At 40.9% G+C, this 22,533-nt stretch overlaps 1 protein-coding gene across 4 annotated transcripts in view; it reads right to left on the reverse strand.

The window, feature by feature from the left end:
- Positions 1–22,200, reverse strand: part of grik2 (glutamate receptor, ionotropic, kainate 2) — a 325,805-nt gene extending 303,605 nt beyond the window's left edge. For 2 of the 4 annotated variants that reach the window (XR_011602371.1, XM_070967098.1), the window contains exons 1-2: positions 22,062–22,200; positions 18,961–19,376 (exon numbers count right to left, since the gene is read on the reverse strand). Coding sequence is in view for 3 of the 4 variants with exons in the window: in XM_070967098.1 (XP_070823199.1) it covers positions 18,961–19,078 (118 nt within the window). In the remaining variant the exon portion in view is untranslated. The remainder of the gene's footprint in view (positions 1–18,960; positions 19,377–22,061) is intronic. The other 2 variants (XM_070967096.1, XM_070967097.1) reach the window with 2 other exon arrangements.
- Between the last annotated feature and the right edge of the window lie 333 nt (positions 22,201–22,533).

Genomic DNA, 22,533 nt, shown 5'->3' on the forward strand with positions numbered 1-22,533 from the left:
AGGGACATTTAGAATAGATAAAAATGTGCGATCAATTTGCGATTAATCGCGAGTCTCATTCATGAGATTAATCGCAATTAAATATTTTAATCAATTGACAGCACTAATAGGAACATAACAGAAGTTATGAGCTAAACTAAATGAAATGGTCTTGAGGGTGATGACACTGATCACAGTGTGGGTGCAAGTCTCAGATTATATGGTAAACTGTTCAAAAACTTCTCACGTTGGAACATCTCACCAGATTTAGAGTTAGCTCTCCTTGTGATCTGAAAGGTCTGCTGGGGTTTTAAATTGACAGCATGTTTGAGCCTTTAGTCACTGCAAACTTCTTCTGTGTTACATCGAAATGATTTATTTATTGATCTCCATTAGTTATTAGTGCAGTAACAACTATTCCTCCTGGGATCCACACAAGAGACAAGCCATTGAAACAACACACTCCAGAACGTCAACACAACAAAATGAAATCAAAATGAGAGAAATAGTAGTTCTTTCACATCTATAATTTCACCTCAACAGTCAATGGAGAAAATGGTCTTTCCCAAACCTTAACCATGTAATGCTAATGATGAATGCTAAACAAGCACAAAGATAGTAAGTGGACTTTGTTTTAAGATTGTTTTGTTAAACTACCTTTCCCATAGCCAAGAACGAACTTTCACCCTCAGTTGGGTCATAATATTAAAGTTTGCCTTAAGTTCATCATCTGACTGTTCATGCTTCTTACTTCATTGTACTTGTTCTTACGATGTTGCCATGTTTCCAGTTAGTAAAATAATATTACCAATAGGAACAATAGCAAAAAGAGCAAAAATAAGAGCTTGTTGTTATAAACCTAAAGAACCTTTTAATCAATATGCAGCACATTCATACTGCAAACAGCAGATATAAGACACAGTATGAAGACATCATTTAAAGGCTTAGAATGAAGCAGACAAAAGCAGCCAGGGCTTAACTGTTCAGTGTACCAACAGGCTCATGAGCCACGGTGTTATGTTGACCATCCTAGATGAACCCAGTGTAAGGTCCCTATCCCCACCACCGTTTACAGACATGTTTAATTCAAAGGAAACATCCTTTATTTATTTGCTCTCTCCTCGCTGAAGTGTCTACAGATTTTTCTACAAATTTTCCCCAACTGACCTTCATCCTGTCTTCTCCCTCTCTTGCTCCATCTCACTTGCACCGATGCAAGGGTGCACACACTCTTTTCTCTGCCCTTTCCCTCCTACTAACATTTTCCCTCCTCGTTAAGTTGAGATTGCTGTCTGAAAGCGATGAGGCCTGACCGAGACGTCTTGGGAAATCAAAGTGGCTCCCCTCCCACTGTACCAATGCAAGCTCGCATGAAAACACACACAGAAACACACACACTTTATGAAAACTCAGAACCATAGCAGACAGTCATGAGTTACAGTTAGCTGAGTGTGGTGTTTGAGATGCACAGATTTCCCCTCAGAGTTACAAAGGACAGATCAGGCGAATCACAGTTCAAGCAGGGAAACCTCACAAAAGCCTGGGAAAAGAGGGAAAAAAGACACAAAGCACACAAGAAAAATCTTACATGTAAACTTTCAAAGAGTGAAGATAACAGCAGGAAGTAACACACACCCACACACACACCTAAACACACACGCACTGACACACACACAACTAAAATACCCACCCACAACCAGTGATCCTGTTGGTTGTGATGTTGCAGCACTTCCAAGAAATGCCTGAAGTGTTTCTTTTTTCTCCAGTCAGCAGAGTGTGAGACACTTCCTCAGAGCAACTTTCTCTACGCATGTCTCTGAATGCAACACTCAGAACAGTTATTTGCTGTGTGTACAGTCACTGAGTAACAGGACAAAACTGCGGTGAATATGCACATCATTCCATAATGCATTGGAAACCACATATTGAGTAGTTAAGATGGACATTATCTATCTAGGCTTCTTCTCAACCCAAAACACAGTATGGGATTATAGTGGTCAACATTTAACTAACTGAAATGCATCCAATTTGCCCAAATCAATTCTGATATTAACACTGATATTAACTTCAGCCAGCCACTGCAGTTACTCAAACAGGAGGAAATAGTGCATTTGTTGGGGACTATTTCCAGCTGCAGCAGATTACAACAAATTTGGTGCTCCAGTAAGATTCATGGCACCAGGATGGTGTATGTTATGTATGTTCAATCATTAAGAAAAACTTGAAGTTAACTGCTCCAGTTACTACAGCTTCTGTGTCAACTGGGTCTGCTCCAAAACTCCACTGGCACACAGCCTGTTTTAGCCACTGTACAGCAGCCAAGTCCAGGCGCAGGTACAGATCATTCTTAAATGCACAAATTGAGAGTTTAGAGGTGACTAAATGTTCCCTGGGAAGGATCAGCTATCTACAGCAAGCTTCAAGTTTCAAGTCTTTTTTTGGAGCATTCTATAATGAACTGAAGCAATTGCTCACTGGATAACAGGAAATGTCTGAAAACTGACGCTTGTAATGCTCTGGAAAATGCCTCTTAAAACATTTGCAAAGCATTTCTTTAAGTGCTGCACTGTTTGCATTCACATGTGTTAACTAACTTGCCATCTTCTTTCCTGCCTTTCTAGGCAAATTGGTATGTCTCTTGGTGCATTACTGCCACCTGTAGATAAGTGGAATAGTGTAAAACTGCTGGCCGGCATATGTATCGCATTACCCATACTCACATGTGTGTCCTCGTGGCGACAAAATGGGGACCCATGTAACAGTTGCTCCATTGTGCTACTTGGCATCAAAAACTACAGATTATCACTAATGTGCTAAAACAAGCAAAATCATTGTCGTCCTTTGAAACTACAGCATTCAGTGTACTGTGAAATGTACAGCGTTGTCATTTATCACTCCAAAAGCTAATTTCTGATTTGTTGCCCAGTCTGTATTTGACAGTCCACTAATAAATGAAATCAGTCCAACAAAAAAAAAAAAAAAAAAAAAAAAAAATCAAACAATATCAATATCAATCTGATTGGCTGTTAACTGTGATATAATGAGTGTATACCACAGCTACTATTCTAAAAAGCCTTATCACAGCATATAACTCCGCTTCAGGGAAGCAACAATGTTTCCATGACAACCAACTGTGACAGTACGCAGCAAAAAGTAGCCGGTTTTGTTGTTTATTTTTTTTAAGGCGTTAACAACATTCAAACATGTTCACGATCAACTTTGATCTCCAGGGAGGGCTAACGGCATCATTCAGATGCCGCTGCTGCGTCTCCAGGTGCATGCCGAAATGTCACATATAGTCGCCTTAATAAAAGTCAGTGATCAGTCAAAGCTAAAACTATTAAAAAAACCTCTCATTCATTGAGGTTTTGGGTGGATTCTTCCAGCCCGCTCACTCATAGTTAACTGCGGGGGGGCCTCGCATGTTTACATTACGGGGCTGATAGTCAGAGAAGCAACAATGTATCCATGACAACAAACTGTTACAGTAGGTAGCAAAAAGTTGCTGCGGTGTTTTGACAATGTTAACAAATAGACTAAATTAGTTGAATTCACATGTTTAAGATTAACTTTCACCTCCAGATAGGGTTAACAATGGTAGAGGTGATTGAGCAGTGACTATAGCAGGGCTATTTTATTAGATAATATGTATTTCTGTTTAATTAAAAACTACATGAAAATTATTGTGTATTCCTCTTTCATATTGCCATTATTGGTAACCGTTTTATAAAAGCAATACATCACTCCAGTGACTCGCTAAGAATGCCCCTTCGCTGTGGTATAATAAGCGTATATCATGGTGATGTATTGCTTAACTATAAATTCATTTTGATTGCATATTCACACATTTACAGTTTTGCACTGATCAGAGCCAGCCAACAGGGGCATATATCTATATAGTTTTGTGCATGTGAATATTTTGAGTTGTCACTAAAGATGTGTAAATAAGAGACAGGTTTGGAGTTAAGGGTACTTTAGCTACATTGGTTGACCTACAGCCTATAACTTCTTAGTTTTGGGATGGTCTCTGTAACATCCGCTGAAGTGTAACACTGCCACTCCATACACTGTGTATCTCCAAACACATCACGCTGCTGACTTATCAGACTGACGACTCGATTAAGTTTGAGAGCTGAGAAAGAGCTTGACTATCTTGCAAACAGGCAAACACACACACACACACACACACACACACACACACACACACACACACACAGAGAGTTGAGACACGTAGAGACACAGCAGCAGGCTCTCATGATATGGATGACACTTCAATCTAAATACAAGCTAATGAAAGAACCTCCCTGGCACTGAGGACATTATTGACATATAATCCCAGCCCCTGGGAGAGGGAAGCCATCATTCTCCATTCACAAGCCAATCTAAATGGCCTGAAATTTTAATATGACATTTTAGGGAATTGGATTTATGGCATATCAGCAAAAATTCAGCCGATTGACAGATAAGAGCTGTGTGATGCAGAAAGGTGCTGTTGCTGGTGTTTGTCCCTGTGGCGCTTTCTCCCATCGGTTTTCCTGAAGGATTATTATTCCAGTTTCTTCAGTAACTCGAGGCAGGATACTGTATGGGCTGGAGTCTGCCTTCCCCTCAGCAAGATCATTCTAATTCATAACCCCTTCTAAATGAGTTATTGACTTGAAGAGGCTTCTCTGCCATTCTCAATCAGAGGTTTTTACTTACAATATATATAGCTCTGGTCTCCAAACACCTGTCTCCCAGGCAGCAGGAGGAAAGACAGTGAAATCTGGAAGACTCATACAAAAATAGAGGGCTTTCAGGTGATGGAATGCCCCCTCTGACAAGCCTGGTCTCATTCCCTGAGCTTCAAATACAGACCCTTTATCATATCCCTCAGGTTTTCAAGTAACTCAACTCTAAACCCACCTGTGGTAATATTAGATGCTGAGAGCAAGGTGACGTAGTATAAAGAGCAAGAAAGTCCACAAATGGGAGACCGGGGTTCTCGTCCCCCTGAGAAACAAAAGTGAAACCAAGTGAATAATCTTTTCCAGGTTGTTCTGACAGCCATACTGCACATTCACAGGTTTTTCTTTATGTACAGCTGTTGTGCAGGAGTCTGTAGGTATGGTGTAAGATTGTTGTCAAAAAGACGTGGCCATAATTAAAGTTTCGTATTTGTAAAGTTAACAATTTGTGTGTCATAAAAGTTGTTTTACGCAAAATTCTGCTGTCATATATGTGAGTCTGTGAAATTGGGTTCGGGTTACGATTGTTTTTATATGAGTATGAGTCTTCTTTTTGACAGCGATCTTACACCATAGTAGGCACGTCTAACATTTTTTTCACCAGAAAATATGTTTTGAGTTTAGCATTCAGTACGATCAGTGTTACTATAGTTAACAATGATTGCGTGCCCAGCTGGTTAAAGGAAAAGTCAAACATTTTGGGCAGTATATTCATATGCCTTAGGCAGAACTGAATGACTACAGTTGCCACTCCCCATGACGGTGCCTACCTTTCAGCCAAGATTAAGAGTCAGTTGAGGCTGTACTAGTAAGTGATACTGCAATCCCTATAGCCTCGCAGTTAGCATGGGAAATGCGATATACTGGATAGTGTAAGGCCATAGAACTCCACAGAATCCCAAGACCCAGCTGAATCATTTACCTTCATTTCAGTTCAATTTCAGTTCAATTTCATCGGTATGGCGCCAAATCACAACAGAAATTGTCTCAGGACACTTTCCATATAGAGCTGGTGCAGGCCAAGCTCTTTACATAGGAGGTGATATTTACCTAAAAGAAATAAGAATTTAATTTAGCTCATAATAAAAATATTATTCTTACATAATAATGACTTAATTACATTTTGTAGATTTTAAAACACAACATTTCATTACTATTAATAGAAAAAGCTAATCTTCCTCCCAATCTTTAAAAAGGTTGATGAGGCATTCATAGTTAAGTCAAACTGGATATAACTGAAGCAGAACTGAAAACAAATGAAGAATGTAATTGAACAGTTATTCTTGTGTGTGTGACTAATAAAGGATGTCTTCTTTACTTTAAGGTCACAATCAAAATTTGCAGAGGTGACTCTGAATCAGGCCAAACAGAACTTTGGGAAAATTCAATTTATTTAAGCCATGGGCTCAAAACTTTTATGGCACCAGGATGCAGCTCTTAGTGCACAGTGACTCAAGTGGAGGACAAACAACAAGGATACAATAGGCAGAGCAGAGGACAGTGTGTCATGTGAGGTTCTGGTTCGTATTACGTTCACAGTGATACAGGAAATAGATCTGGTCACTTATGTCCTCAGTGTGTTCCACCACAGCAGGAACAGAGCGTCTCCATCACTGCTAGTCCATGGTAAGTCACCTCCAGCTCAGCCCCAGTCAGCATCTAAGACTCAGATAATTACATCCATACATGCTATGTTTGGCAAAACCAACAACAGACAGAGACTTTCTGTTTCAAGCTGAGGGAAGGGTGCAGGGAAGCAGCTTTAGAATAATCATTTGACGTGGCACATTAACCGTCTTCACATGAAGCAGTATCATGAGCCTGAGAGGAACATGGCATGCGTCTTCCTGCCTCTCTCAGCCGGGAGAGACAGAGCATCTAAAGCCAGCCATATCAGAAAAACACACACAGTGCATGGGGGCTTAACGCCTCGCTACTGCTCACCAGCTCCCGCTCTCTTTGTTCCCCCAAAATGTGAAATGATATATACGTATAAATATTATCCATGTAACTGATTTTACCAGCCTGAGATAGTTTCAAATTTCTATAAACTAGCTATGAGTGAAATATGAATATTTTAAGCCGCTTAGCACTGATTTAAATATATTTACCAGCAGTGTGCTGGCTGTGGGCCAAGACACAGTGTAATGCTCACAAAGCCACCACTGCTAAACTCAATTTAGGAAAGCTGATAATTCAGACTGGCAGCGCTAAGGCAAATAAAGTAATTTAAGTAAAATATTTCATTTTCTCAGGCTTTGTGAAAACAGCAAGGAGAATAACACAGATATGAGTAGACATGAATATGCAAAGAGGAAATTAGGCAACCAGAACCACTACCAGACCCGTGTGGCATGTTACTTGCTATTCTACTGTATGTGTCCCTCTTACAGAGGACATTTTGAATATGACAAACAGCAAAACCAATGGCTCTGTTTGCATGTACACAATGGCATGATTATAGAAATACTTTCAACTTCCATTATGGAAATACTGTGAATAGTTATTAGCAAGTACTCACATAGAAATAGCAAAATTGACAGAGCTACATGCAATGTCGTGAAGCATAGACTAATCCTTGCTGTAGGCAGACATACAGTTAACAAGCCCGCTTTAATTATGAATCCTCTGCAATACACTGTGGTGTATGGAAAGCATCTCAGCATCTCCTGTGTAGATTAGACAAAAGTATTGTTTTTCCTTCCAAAGTCACTGAGATTGAACAACATCCACACTATATTTAGTCAGGTTTGACTTAGCACACTACTGTCACCACCAGAGATCACAATGCATAAATCAGCCCTTTGGTTTTGAAAAATCTCTTTGGCTGGCCAAAGCCGCAAGCACAACATGCACCACTTTCTAATGCCAGAGAATTTTTCCAAAGAACTGTGTGTTTATAACATTGTGAATCTAGAGGTTTATAACAAGGTTAAATCCTCATTATTAGTAAGAAGACAGCAGCGTTATCTTTATTTTATCTATCACATATGGTTCAGGGGAAATAAGCGATGTGGACCCTCAGCCTTATAAAACATGAGCACTGCAGTGTACATCTGTTTAAATAAGGCCAGTAAAGCCACACTTCATAGGAAATCATCATAAACTGGAAGAACAAGTGAAGGGGAAGTGCTGCCATGGTACAACGCATGCTCTGCTGCCAAGGGCATAAAAAGAGTCACTGACACATCACATGCTTGAGTTACCCTCAATGAAGGATGATACAATGAGTGTTGCCATTCTGTGAAACTGCTGAACTTCTTTCCGTCTCAGCAAGCATGCCTACTGGCTGAAGACAGGTTCCATTCCATTCGCAGCGTCTTTTTTCAAAGGAATTAACATTTAATTTTCAACCAACAATATGATGGAATGAGTGAACATGTTGAACTATTGGTGTAGACATGTCCATAAAATGGACAATCAAGCTGGTAAATATGATATCTTTATTCAGTTGTCTCCTGCAGCTGGCAGAAATTGTCAACACTGCATACAAGACACCTCAGATTATAAAGAAATGCGCTGAATACATTTTGGCTGCCAAGGGGCTAAAACTATCAAAACAAAACCAAAAACTAAAACTATAGTTTTTTTGTGACTTCCGTTATATTTTCAGAGCTTTGGCCATCAGTTCTAGCAGTTATGATAACACTGTACTCACTGCAGAGATTTGGGATCATGGGAGCATTACTGAAATTAGGTTCAGTGGGTAAAGATACACAAGCAAGCTGACTATCTGACAAGCTGGGAAGAGAAAATTAAGGCAAATGTTAAGACTAAGACCCAACATGTCCTCTGTAAATTTTGTTGATTCAGATGCATTATTGAAGTCATTGTGGCTGGTGCTCGGTTTACAGCAGGTTTATCACCCTGCTATCACTGCAGCATGACATCTAGAGATGTTAGTTAAATGCTTTGGCAACAGATAGAGGTTGCACTGATGTCCTCATCTCAAAGTCACAAAGAGGACCTTGCCTTTGAATTGAATTTTCCCAAAACTGTCTGCCTCTAATTGGGTTACACAGCAGTGCATATACATGTTTTGCAATAAATTGTTATTTACCATTTTTGAGTAAAAGACCACGCTTGCAGAGCACTCACTGATGGAAGAAATGCTGATGGCAAGGGAGTGTATAAACTACATTTACACTGCAGAGAGGCATAATGAACACAAAGGCACTTGAAGGAGAACAGCTGTGAATTCCATTCTAAATATATAAAACCCCTGTGCTCAGCATTATTGGTTTTGTATAGGTGCACATTCTCTCATATGCTGAAAAGTGAGAGCAGATTTTTGTCTGATCTCCTTATTGGTCATGCAGCAATGACAAGAGCATGCAAAAATGAAATGAGTGCTCATGGATGATTATTTACCAGTACAGTTAAGACTCTGAAGCTGATAAGTGCTAAAGGAGGACAAACTAAATTTGATTCGAAAAGGTAGAAACGTCTCTCATTCATGTGCAGCACTCCATGGCTTTGTTTCTTGAAGATATTACAATAAATATAAAATTGACACCTTTTCTGTTTTTTCTTTCTTGTTTTTTTGATTAAATTGACTTGGATTACAATAATGATATTTGCAAAAGTAAGTTATCAACTGTTAAAAATAATGTGTTGTGTCCTCATCTTACACTAGAAACACAAGCATTCAAAGCAGAATGTGCAGAAAACTGATTTCCTCATGTAAAGGCACCTTCCTTTTAAAAATATATCCTCCTCCACAGCTCTATCAAATCAGATTAGTTTCTTCTGATTGAGGTCAAATGTAGTTCAACCAGCATGCCTCTAATTGAAATGATAGCTTCATTGCTAGCTCCCGGTAACCTCCACTTCTGACACTTCTTCTAATTCGGCTTGCTAATTCAAGTAGGGAAGATGTAGAGCCTGTAAACAAATTACCAGAAGATCAGCCATTTCAGCGTGAAGATTTGACTGCCGTATCGAGTGCACACTGAATGCAGCATCATGTTCACGCTATCTCTCTGAGTTAGTGGTGATTATTAGAACAGTTAAAGGACAAACCAGTTTTATTTTGTTTCTGTCGTATTTGAATGAAGTGTGTTTTATGATGATAAAAGTACTGTTCTGGTTAAACACAACAGATCTTATTACTTAATGAAAAAGTCCATCTCTGTAGGGATCCTTTCTGTAATGATAACAACCTGAGCCTGTCAGCAGCAAAAAGAAACACTTTGACGGTGGGATTATAGTTTGTTTCGTACTGGACTAATCTAAAAAATTTGAAGACTGAAATCTTCCAGGACACGTGGACCAGCACCAACTGGAAACTGGCATTGAAAATGAAATGTAGCTCAAGCTGAAACAAGAGAATAATTCAACAACACAGTAAAGGACATTATTTTATTTGTTTAGTTTGTAATGTGTAGGTATGTAGATCTTTTAAAAGTTTAGGTTGAAACAATTCACATGTAGTCTGTCTCTCAATGTATTGGTTTGTCCTCTTATAGACATAATGTGCAAAAATACTTAACGGTTCAAACCTGTGGGCCAATGGGGCGTGGCGGCACAGACTTTGGTATTTTCGTGCACTGTGCTGCCGGCACATCTCCTCCTCCTTCTCATCTCAGTCCCACCCAGCGGCGCAACTCGGAAAGAGGGAGGGGAGAAGGCGTGGAGTGGGTTTGACACAGCCGAGTCAAATCTTCACCAATCACAGCAGCTCCTCGCCTCACCTTTAAAAACGCCGCTGGAGAGGCGCATGGCAAGTTTCAAGAATGACACACAGAGTTGACCAAATCTGGGGTGGCGAGCTTTCAGCACACTTTTACACCGCTGGCACGGACCAAAATGGAACAAAAATCCAAATCCACCGACTGATTATGCCGACACCACCCCCTACTGTGCCGCAACGCCCATCCTGGCGCACCTCTGTGCGCCTTGGTTTACCAAAATACCAAGTGCGCTGTGCACCTGCCTGCGCTGCCCGAAAATACCACTGCACGGGGTGCGCCGGCAGCGGAATCGAATCAAATCAAATGTAATTTTCGGACAATTATAACACCCTAGCTCACACTGAATGTAAACAATCATTTTTGTCTTTTCCAATTACAGCTTTTTTGTTTCGGAATCTACAGCTATCTACAGCTACAGGAGCTACAGATGGCTGAAAGATGTAGACATTACGGTCTGTTGCATATGTTCAGTTTTATTTCTATTTCAGCACTGTCTCGGCCAATACTACAGTTAGAAACAATATTTAAAATACTACTTCATTATTTAAGAAGCTCACCACAGATCAGCAGCCATGTGCAAAATCTGACTGTGGAATTGCTCAAACTGCAGATAACTAACAAAAATTTCTGATCTGCCAGATATCCATTCAGCTAGATTGTTCATCGATAATTCAATTAATCAGGTGTTGTTCGAAATTCAGCCCAATTCTTAAATTAGTTAGGGGGAACCAATTTGCTATATTGCTATATTTTTTACTAGATGTGTCAGGCACCAACTTCGCCAAAGAAAATTCCTTGTATGTGTAAAACCATACTTGGCAGTAAAGGCTTTTCTGATTCTGATTCTGATTCTATGATGTTTTATCAAGAATTAGCAGGTTAAACAAACAAGATCGGCAGATTTAGAGTTTTTTGTTGGTACATTCTCACTTTGGACAGAGGCAGACTGGCTGTTTCTCCATGCTTCCAGTCTTAATGCTAAGACAGGCTAACCTTGTTCTGACCGCAACTCCATTCTTGTCAATACAGAATTGAGATTGTTCTTCTCATCTCACTTTCCAGAAGAAAGCCAATAAGCAACCTCCCAAAACATTAAACTCATTCTCAATTCACATTTGCAACAGCGTTTACTTCCTTGTGTTATCACAGTCCCTGCTGAATCTTTGAGATGTTGCCTGGATTCATATTATAATCATGCTTAACTGCAGAGCCTTTTCTGCCAAACACCATAAATGATCCAGTCTCTTTTGACCATAAGCCTTTCTGACAGGATCGTAATTCGTAAACCATAACCTGTTTTATTTTCCAAACTTTCAACTTGTTCTTCCATCATGACTATTGATTGTCTTCAAGATCTCATCTTTTACTTACTTCACTGCCAAGCATGATGTAGCTTCAATTGACTGAAAACGTGGCTCTTCAATACACACCCACAGGGGAAACACAGTCTCCAATAGCTGAGTACAGAAAACATTTGAAACTCAGCACATCACACACACACACACACACACACACACACACACACACACACACACACACACACACACACTCCAGTGAACCTGCATGCTTCCATCTTGTTCCATTTATACATTACCTGAAAATTGTGTATTTTCAGTATTAGATAAACACTGTGGGCTGTTCATTGTTCAAGTGAAGTTGAAGTCCTGTCATGTTGGATTTTCTGTAAACAACATTGGCCGACTGGGAAAAACTGTTCACATCATCATCCTCGTGGAAAAATACGAGGAGGATTTGTTGCGGTGTTTTGCAGGCAGTGTTATCTCCCATGTTGCGTCACAAATTTAGAAAGAGTGACAACCCAGGCAGTTAATGTAATTCGCAGTCCAGCAAGTGTGGCAGTCCAGATGTTCAACACTGAAATTATTATGATGACTTTTATTGTCACATTCTCTTCTTGTTCTCCCTCTGTGAGCACAGTCTACTGTACTGCAGCACTTCTGAGAAACTGAAGCTTAAACGACAAATAATTGATGCAATTCAAACCAGATGTCTTAAAAGAAATAACTTGTACCATAATGCAATAAAATGTGCTTGATTAAATTTTGAATTTGTGTAAATTTGGATAGAATTAATTACATTTTTCTGAGCTTTCGTATGCTCTATAAACATAGTTTTGCTCACAGTCTCAATAATTGTAAAGGTGCAACTGAACTGTCCCTGACAACATTTTCAACAATCTCAAATGATCATTTAGCTCGATGAGCTCAGTAAGGTAGAGGCAGAGTTGGCAGGTTTTTGATGGAGAGATAAAGAGCAGGGAGATGGCTGACCTGACGATATGGTAACTTGCTGTATGCTGTATTACACAGTGTCAAATGGCTGCAGCACTGGCAGTAACGTGAGATAAATGCAAAATAAAATAACTAATCAAATAAATAAATAAATGAACAGGAGCACATGGTTTTTAATTGAAATATCACAGAATGAAAAGATGTCCTAACTGGACATAACTACCATCAGCATGCAAACATCAGGAGGGGAGTGTTAGCTAATTTGTGTTTGTTGCTCAAATGTGTGATTTTAACATTGTCCAACTTTACTGCTGTAATGTATTGTCAAGGCAAAAGACAGAAGACATCAGGACTTTTTTAAGTTCCATGCTTAGGTAACAGCTTACCCTGACTGATAATGGATTTTGAGGCTGGCACAAACAAATATTGGAGAGCTTAGAAAAATCTGGCAATATAATAAAATAACATTTCTGCCAATATTATTTTTATTATTTTTTAAAATAAACATATGAAGGGATATTTTGAATAAGGATCACTTTTGTTTTTTATCATTGTGATCAAAATATGTACAGTACTAAGCAGAATATTAGCAGTAAAATCGGCTGGTCAGTGCTGTCTGCTGAACAAATGCTGTAAGGATGGGACTGTTTTACACTACTTCTAACACATCTATCATTTCTATACCGCACTTCCTTGTTAACTATTAGCTGGCATACTTGATGATTTCAAGACATCTTTGTTTATATGTGTTTATATTGGCTAATATATAGACCCAGCTGATAGACAGGCCCGTTAGCTTTTGTGTCACAGTGACACAGTGTAACAGAGAGTGTTTGTAGTGACACGCACACAAAAACAACTGTGCATTTTTGATGAACAAGAGAATTGTCCCACCAAATTTAACACCAAACGTACAACCCTTGTAGACTATCAAGGCCTTAAAACCATCAACAAACAGCAGCATTAGAGCTGTACCACATACACATGCAGATGCACATTACACTCGGTCCTGGAGATAATCCACTTCATAGCCACACAGAGTGGGAAAAAGGGACAAGTCACCCAGTCATACACTCTAATCTCCAACTCTGAAAAGGAGGACAGTTTGGCCTTGCACTGAGTTTTGTTTGGCTCTGAGCAGAAGGTCAGAAGTCAGGCTTTTGACAAATGTACAGTTGGGTCCATGGTGAATAGACTGTTGAGACAGAAAAAGGCTATTCCTGATTGCTCATCCAACTCCACCCTCAGGATCAGTATCAGACACCCGGGTAGTCTGCTTCTTTTTCAATTATGATTGCAATGCTATTTCTGGTCATACATGATTTAAATAAAGACTTTTTTTTATTAAAGGCTTGTCAGTGGGTTCCTGCAGGTTAGCTAAAGTTGCCGAGTCAGTGCAATGTGCTGTTTCTCTAACCCCTCTCCCTCCCCTCCTTAGCCTCTTTGTCTGTACTGAAGTGGATAAACACAATGGAAGTAATTTTTCCATCAGACAGTCTCTCCTTCTGCCATCTGTCACTGCCAGACTCTGACAGCTTTAGCTTTATTTGGACTGGCAGAATAGCACCCTCTTACTGTTTTGGGCTCTAAAGTAAACCAGCAAATTTCTCTCCAAATCCAACAAATTCTTACTCCCAACTCATCACATATGGATGCTTGGTCAGTATCCTGTGGCATCACCTTTAGCTCACTGGGTACCTCTTAAGCTTCATTTTTCAGTGTGCAGGGCTTCGTGGTCAAGTTAGCAATGATAAATAAGGAAAAGTTCCATTTTAAGATGCATAATCATCCTTAAATCATCATTAAGTTAAGATTAAGATTTTTACTTTATTTATCACTCCACACAACACAACATGCATATGCTATGCTTCAGTGAACACAACAACTCTACATGCACATGCCATGCTTTTAGTGAAATTGTTTCTTCAGCATTTCACCCATCCTGGAGGTCCTTCTTCTGTGGCAGACCAGGAGCGGTGGGCCGACAGCCTTCATGCATGTTTTTAGTGTTTTTTTTGTTGTTGTTGTTGTTTTTTATGGAGGACACCCCAGGTGAACACGGGGAGAACATGCAAACTCCACACAGAAAGGCTCCTTTCCTCGAGCGGCAGGCACCGAAGGCATGGTGGAGGACACACCCCCCGTGTCCACAATGCCCCAGGTGGGAATCGAACCCGGGACCTTCTAACTGTGAGGCGACAGTGTTACCGCTGTCCACCGTGCCACCAAGTTGTTCAGTGAAGAACAGTATGATTATGACCTCTCATTCCATACCTAATGCTCTCCACTCCATAATGATCCACTTAGCCAAACATTGTTTCTGGGCAGCTTTTGTGTTTTGTTTTGTTTTTTTTTCAAAATGTGCTTATTTACAAGTCATCAGTGAGGCAGGGGCTGGTGCCTGGAGGATAATGTGAACTTTTCTGCTCAGTTATTGACAGGCAGCCTTCGAGGAGAGAGTTATTTTCTAAAGAGGGACTTTTTCTAGCCTCGACCTGCAACATTTAGCTTGTCTGCCCCATTAGACGGTGACCTTCATACTAATGCCGACCATGGCAGCCAGCGCCAACGCACCTGATTCAATCTCTGCTCTACAGAGATCACAGAGACATAAAGTGCTAGCATAAATTGATGCATTTATAGATAGATAAATACTGCTTAAAATTGCTTCTTTTGGATGTGAGGAACCTCATGGATGTCCATGACTCTGCAGCTCTGATGAAAAATTTTGTATTTAATCCATGACTTTCCATACTGTCCTTAGCTGGACCACTTTCTTGACCTAAACTTTTTTGTTAATGCTACTTTTCTAAAGGAGTGAACCGTCTGCTGTCCACCACCAGCTCATGCTGTGAATGTGTGAAATACATTCTGCTGTATTCCTGTGAAGTGACCCTGAATATGGCTTCTCCTCCACACGAGTAATCCAATTTCCTGACCTCACCTGTCTGCAATTCAACTCACAAAAAACTCCAGGACTTTGCAGCAGACCCAGCAGGCTGGAGCCGTAGTTACAGAACTGGCAGGTCACATGTTGCCGTGGTTCACTCTATCCCTGCTTGCAGCTGATCTGTATCAAGCTTTATTTTCAATTGAGCAGAGAAAAATCTGTGATGTGGCTTCTATCATCAGTAGTTGTCAGCATGTGAGCATCTGTTTTTGACAGAAACAACTACTAAACAATATACCAGCTGAACCTTGCTTCCAATTCCTTATTTCTTAACCATATTTATCTCTGCTCCCAAAGTCTTTTAAGTCCTAACTCTGGGAATCTGCAAAGAGCATTTTTTAATCACCGAAGCTGGTCAGATTGATTAAAAACAGCTGTGGTATACTTGCTTTGAGCTGTTTTTTTTCTTTTTTTTGCTTGAATTTCAAAATAGAAATCTAATTTAGTTATATCACCCTTGCAACATAATTCAAAAAACGACTGAATGAGCTGAACCATTTGCAAGCGCCCATTTTGAAGATCAGCTACGACAAATGAATGGTAAAACACATCCAGAAATTTAATGTTGGGATTATTGCATTAATAGCAAGCTCTTTTCATGTCATTTCTCAGAGTCAAAGCTGCTCCAGAGACAGATGAAATCCCATTTGCAGAGTCAAAATTCAATTGGTAGAGTTAAAGTAGCACAGTTTTGACAGTGAATGAGTCAAGGTGTAAGATGCACTGTAGCTATTATTGTGAGACTACTGCGTATTTAAAGATACACTCCTTGATCTTATTATAGCACTCAATAGCAGCCTAATATCCATAAATTTCCTTCAAGCTTACTATTACTGAGATAATATTTTGGAATTTAAAGGTATTACTGAGAGCTATCACAAAATCACAGAGTAGTCATTTAAACAGCATATACTAAGCACCTACATCTACATTCCTGACCTTCCACAATCAAGAATACCACAATTACAGGGAGCATTATAATTTTGCATGTGAATGTCAGTTTACTCATCACATGGGGCACTACTCAGCCTGTGTCTTCTGTGGGACTGGAAAAATTTTGTTTACTCTCCTCAGAAAATAACCATAATGATGCCACCAGTGTATGAAGATGTCGCTAGGGCCCTGATGTAGTCATCAGGGTTTGAGAATACAAATTTTTAACAGAGAACCTGAGTTACAAACTGGAGGTGTTAAGTTTTGGAGACACTGGCATTTAACAGGTTGGAGGGGTTTGGTGACAGACACTGTTGAGCTGCATCATGGTAAGTGTAGGATCAAAGCTTTTGGAGCTTGACCCATACTAGGGACTAAAATTCAGGATGTCTCAGCCTCTGCTGCTTTGATTTTGACAATTCATTGTTTAACCTTTCTCTCTAAACTTTCCCCATCTTAAGTGACACAGGTAACTAAAAATATACAGAGGTTTAGCTCAGCCAGTACAGTTGTCTCTTGAGCCACTGATTTGCTCCTAGTGAATGTGATGAAATCTTAAAAACACACACATTAAAGCCCACAGATGCCTGCTGGACAGATGTGTCAATACACATGTGACTATAAAGGCTCCACTGGCAAAAGAAGAGGCAAGGAATAAATGTAATCACAAGAAATGTTGTCCATAAGACAGATTCAGGTGGTAAGTGTTCAGCTTCAGCGCTGTGTCATCAAATACAGGCGGTACAGAACATAATGATATAACGGGACGTAATGGGGCACAGGATGTTTCCCTTAGCGCGCTGGATTCCCCTCTGCACATGGACTGAATGACTCTAAGCGGGGAGCCAGTCATTGACTTTGCTGACAACCCGCAGGCCAGAGGTTCACAGGATTTCATCCATCTATCCACCTGTGCTTTCATTCAGATCTTATAGCTCCATCAGTGGAAAAATCGATCTGCACTTCATCAATTTGCATTCATGAATTAAAGCTATGTTCATTGTGGATTTAATTACTGAGGATTTTTCTTCTCTGTAGTATAAGTGCTGTTTCTTCCGATCCATACAAAACAAAAATGGTTGGATTATTCAATATGTATGTTTGTCAACATTAATAAACATGTATCTGTGTGCTCTTCATAGTCGCAGCAATCTGCTCATTACTGGATGTGTTATTGTCTGTTGAGGTGTGTATTTGTGTCCATATTACAGGATGTTTTCTTGATAAAATACATGACTGACAAAACTGTGATTAAATTCATTTTATTATTTTAATACTGTTGTTCCAGCTCCTTCTCTCAGCTGTTTTATTCTATGGTTGCAGCCACACCGTATGGCTAAAGGCAGTGGCCTTAACCTCTTGCCAGCCGCTGGCCCCAGCATTAAGAACACTGTGTTATTCAAATGTGCTGGGCAGTTTGTTATGTACAAAATAAAACACAAGATATCTAGAATATTTCCATTTGATGAGATGATTTAGCTATAAAAACAAGAGGGTCTGGAGTGGAAAATTTCTTGTGTAAGTATCACATAGCTACAACACGTTGGAACAGACATACAGTCCGCCTGTATAGTGATGAAATATGTGTTGTTTCCTACTGCTTAAGTGAAAATTTGAGGGGGAAATCATGGATCAACAGTTCACCCAAAATTTATGTAAGAGCAAAATAAAATATTTATCTGAAATATGGATGATGCATATTCTCAAAGATGACACACCTTCTTCTTCTTCTTAAAAAAAAACACTTAGTGAATAAATAATAATACATAATATTTAATCCTCTCCCTTGCATTGTTTTTCTTGCATTTTTCGTGCACGCACACACACCTCTGCTACATGTACATATACCGTGAAATATGAAAGGATGAATAAATTTCCACCACACACACACACACACACACACACACACACACACACACACACACACACACACACACACACACACAAACACCACAGCGTCACATCAGATCTAGTACATACACACATACACAAAATTGGCTGACATGAAATCATCAAAATATCAGGAGCAGACAGTGTACACACTGAGGGGAACTGATATCTGCAAATGTCAAACCTTTTAAAATTGAAACTTTCTAAATAGCAACAAGTTACAGGCTTCCCACTATTGCCTCCTTATGGACTTAAAGATCATTCATATACTCTCTTCTCTTCACTTCTCTATTTGGCAGCTTGGCACTATAGTAGTGTAGGTCTGTGCCAACTCTTTCAGGGCACTACCCTCATACTATTGCTCCTAAAAGCCTTGCAAATTATGCAAACAGTCAGAACAGCAACTTTCACTGTTTCCTTCAGCACAAGAGTGAGTTTCCAACAGGTCGTGATGAGAGCAACAAGCGTTATGGGGGTGAAAACATACAAATCAAACTTTTTGAGCCACATGAGAGGAAAAGGAAGAAGTAGCTCACCAAATCTCAAGACGTGTGGCATCCCATGAGAATATCCCACACAGTGTAGTAGCAGCAGTAGAAGCCTGACGGTGCACCTGACTCTCGCATTAAATATCAGCGGGGAGGTAATCTTCATGGTGCTTGTGTGGTCCACAGGATTTTTATTCCCTGAACTGGTATATTCCCCAGATTTTTTTCTCTTTTACCCCTTTAATGTGAAGCAAGGCGGCTGCAATATCACGGCATGATCACCACCGGCGGACTGGGCAACGGTTTCCCCACATCCATTTGGCGAAAAAAACACTGCGTGTCCAGCTTACTGCGCCAAGAAGAAACAGCCCTCAGCGAAGGAAGATGATGGTGGAGGTGGTGGTGGAGGTGGAGGTGGCTGGGCATCCATGTCAGGCAGGGCAGAGCTTGAAGAAATCCATCTACTGAAAGACACAGGCAGAGATTGGAGGGGGGTGAGAGCGGAGGTTTGTGGAGATCCAGCGTGACCAAGTGAGTGAGTGAGTGAGTGAGTGAGTGAGTGAAGCGGCGGTCTCAGCAGGCTCGCCAGCCCGAGCTCCTCCTGCTGCACTGCCGCACAGCATCTGACGTCGAGCCAACACTAGTAGTGGGAGAGCGCACAGGGTGGATCGGGCATGTTTCTCGGCTACTGCTGACCACACTTCGCCCCTTGATCTAGATCGCCCACCAAAATGATCATGCGTCCCCCTCCTCCCGTGTCCCCGGCCAGGCAGCCGCCGCTCTCCGGTTTTCTCTCTGATTTTTCCTCGGTTCGGTTCAATGGCCGTTGCTGGCAGCAGAGCGTCGCCGTGCACAGCCGAATAAAAGCCAATCTATGAATTGGAAAACATCGCCTGTGCTTGATCGGAGTCACTCAAGCTCGGACTCATGTGAGGGCTCCGTGAAGCAAACCTGTCACTATGCACTCAACATGATGAATAGCCTGTGCTCACAGCGCGGTCTATTTCAGCGCTCATGTTCTGTCTTTGCAATGATTACTTTTTTTACTTTCCACTTTCCCTGAGACTGAGACTACAGCCTGTTTGATAAGAGCCAAACCTCAACGCCAAATTTCATTCTCATGCGTTTCGTCTGACTTGTGAACTCAAGAAGCGCCACATCGGCTCCTTCACTCCACTATTGAATTACTGATCGTGCTGAAATGGTCTGAAAGGCGAAAACATTTAAGTGCCACTTTCAGTATTTTCCGATAGGTCGGACTGTAGCCTTTAACATGATATTCACAAATAAATCAGAGAATTCCACAACTATTTCACAGCATGTAGGTTAGTTTCACGGAGAAGCACACACTACTGCTGTATTATCTCCAAGGCCCGTGGTTGCTGAATGAAGAGTTTTCAGGCAAATTCCGGCTGATTCATCCGATGCCCAATTTCTAAATAAAATCTGTGAGAGATTACTTCTTTAAACCTCATAAGTCAGTCAGAAATACGATTCTTGCATTAAGGAGGTCAAGATGATTTAAACGTGGAGTTAATAAAAGTGACAGTACGCTGGCCCCTGATGCAAGCTATCAGCAATATGATAAATGAAAACTTAGCGAATTTGCATTAAAACATTACAGTATGACCCCAAAAAAATCCTCTCGTAATATCATCTGCTATGTAATATAAAACATCTTATTGAGATTTAATAGCGCCTGTAAAGACGTCCAGGGATGAAGGTTGAGGCCACAGCTGATGAATTTGTTTGAAATGGGTCTTTGTGTTGAGGCTGTTTCAGCACCACGGACAGAGACTGTGCTTTAAAGTCTTTGCATGGATGACGTTTCAGTGCCATGGACAGAGACTTCGTGGTGGTGTCTTCTGTTTCTATTCATTTTGCCAGCTTCCCTGCTCCTTCATTCTGCTTGGACCGAAACCATATGATGATACGAGCTCTGGTTAAAGGTTAAATATTGTTTCACTTTGCCTACATCCACATAAACATTTATTTATTGTGGCCAACATAAGCCGGGCTGCACAACATTTCTGGAAAGCTCAAATGAACTTAACATTTGAGTTGTACGCACAAGCTAAATGTGATTTTAAAAAGATTCCAACATCGTAATTATAATTAAGTGGTTGTGTTGGGGTACAGTCCACGCTTACAAGTTGATTTCTCCGTTTTTAGACTATGCTTGTTCATTTTTTATCTCTCATAATATAGCCGCACATTATAGAGGCTGTGAGCCAACGTGTGACGAATGACCGAAGCTAAAAAATACGTCTGAGATTTGTCTCTCGGCGTGCAATGAATAAATCGGCGCAGAAGGAGCAGCCCTGAACTAATATCAAGTCCACAAAGCCACAGTTCTCTGATGGCCGCGCGTAATGGGCACAAAGGTGTTGCGGGGTTGGCAGGTGAAAAAACACAGCTGACTCCACAGCATATATGGATTTGTTTATATTTCGCTGTTTGTACAGATGGAGCTACAGCTCAGCAAATGTATGTTTGTACGTGTTAAAGGGGCTTTTAAATAGGCTGAGCGGAGCCCCTCCAGCGGACAACCCTGCGCGATGATAAAGTTGATTTAAAGCCAATGTGCGCATCAACTATGGGATTTAATTGCGCGACTTGTCTCCGCGAGTTGCCATCCAACCCCGTGAACTAGAGCCGTTATCTACGGATCATTCATAAAGCGGATCACGGTAAGCATTTAACGACCCTCATAATGTCTTTCAACCCCAGAACAGCGAAGGGATCAGCCGGAGGAGGAGGAGAGGGAGGAGGAGGAACCCGAAAAGGTGACAAGCTTCCCTAAATAGAGGTCGGGCAAAGACACGGGAGGTCACACCTCTCCGAGGCTTTTTAGCTCAATTCGGAATCTATTTCTGAAACACTTCAATTTTCTTTTCGTTCTGAGGGCGCAGCTTAAAAACGAATTTACGTGTATAAACTCACAAATGAACTTCAAACCTGCCCTGTGAGCTGCGTGACGGTGTTTTCTGCGCGTTTTGCCGGTTCACGATGTGAAAAGGCTCCTACTTCGGTTTCATCTGTTTCCAAAGATACAACCTGTTCCTGAAAAGATGCAAGGACCGGAAAAAATAGCGAAGAGCGCAGTAAAACCATGTAAATATAGGTAAAGTTTGAAAGACTGGGCTTACCCTAGGCAGAGCTGGAGCCGGGAGAAGTCACCAGAGCAGCACAAAGAAGTTGATTTGTTTCTATGGAGGAGCCGAGTCGCTTCCCCCGCACTTGCATCTGGTAACGCTGTGCTCCGGCCGTAGGGGAGACACGCCTCCTGTCGGACGGCAGGACGCACTGCTTAAAGCAACAGGGGGGCACACACCGGACCAAGGGACTCACCGACACCGAGCCTGCAGCTTCCCCGGCGGAGAAGACCGAGTGTCAGGTCGAACTGAAGCACGTTATAATCCTTTATCCGCCGGATAGCTCAGAAGCCCCGACACCCCTGTGGACATTTGCACGAGAATACCAAGTCAGACCGTTCCTTTCTGGGAATGAGAGGCGCTAATTGGGCCTAAAGGTGTGGTACTGTTCATGCTACAGACTGGGTGAGCTCCAATCTGATCTTGTAGGATGGCAAAAATGTCAGGAATTTAAATAAATGCACCT

Source organism: Chaetodon trifascialis, chromosome 7 (genome assembly GCF_039877785.1).
Source record: "Chaetodon trifascialis isolate fChaTrf1 chromosome 7, fChaTrf1.hap1, whole genome shotgun sequence".
Lineage (NCBI taxonomy): Eukaryota > Metazoa > Chordata > Actinopteri > Chaetodontiformes > Chaetodontidae > Chaetodon > Chaetodon trifascialis.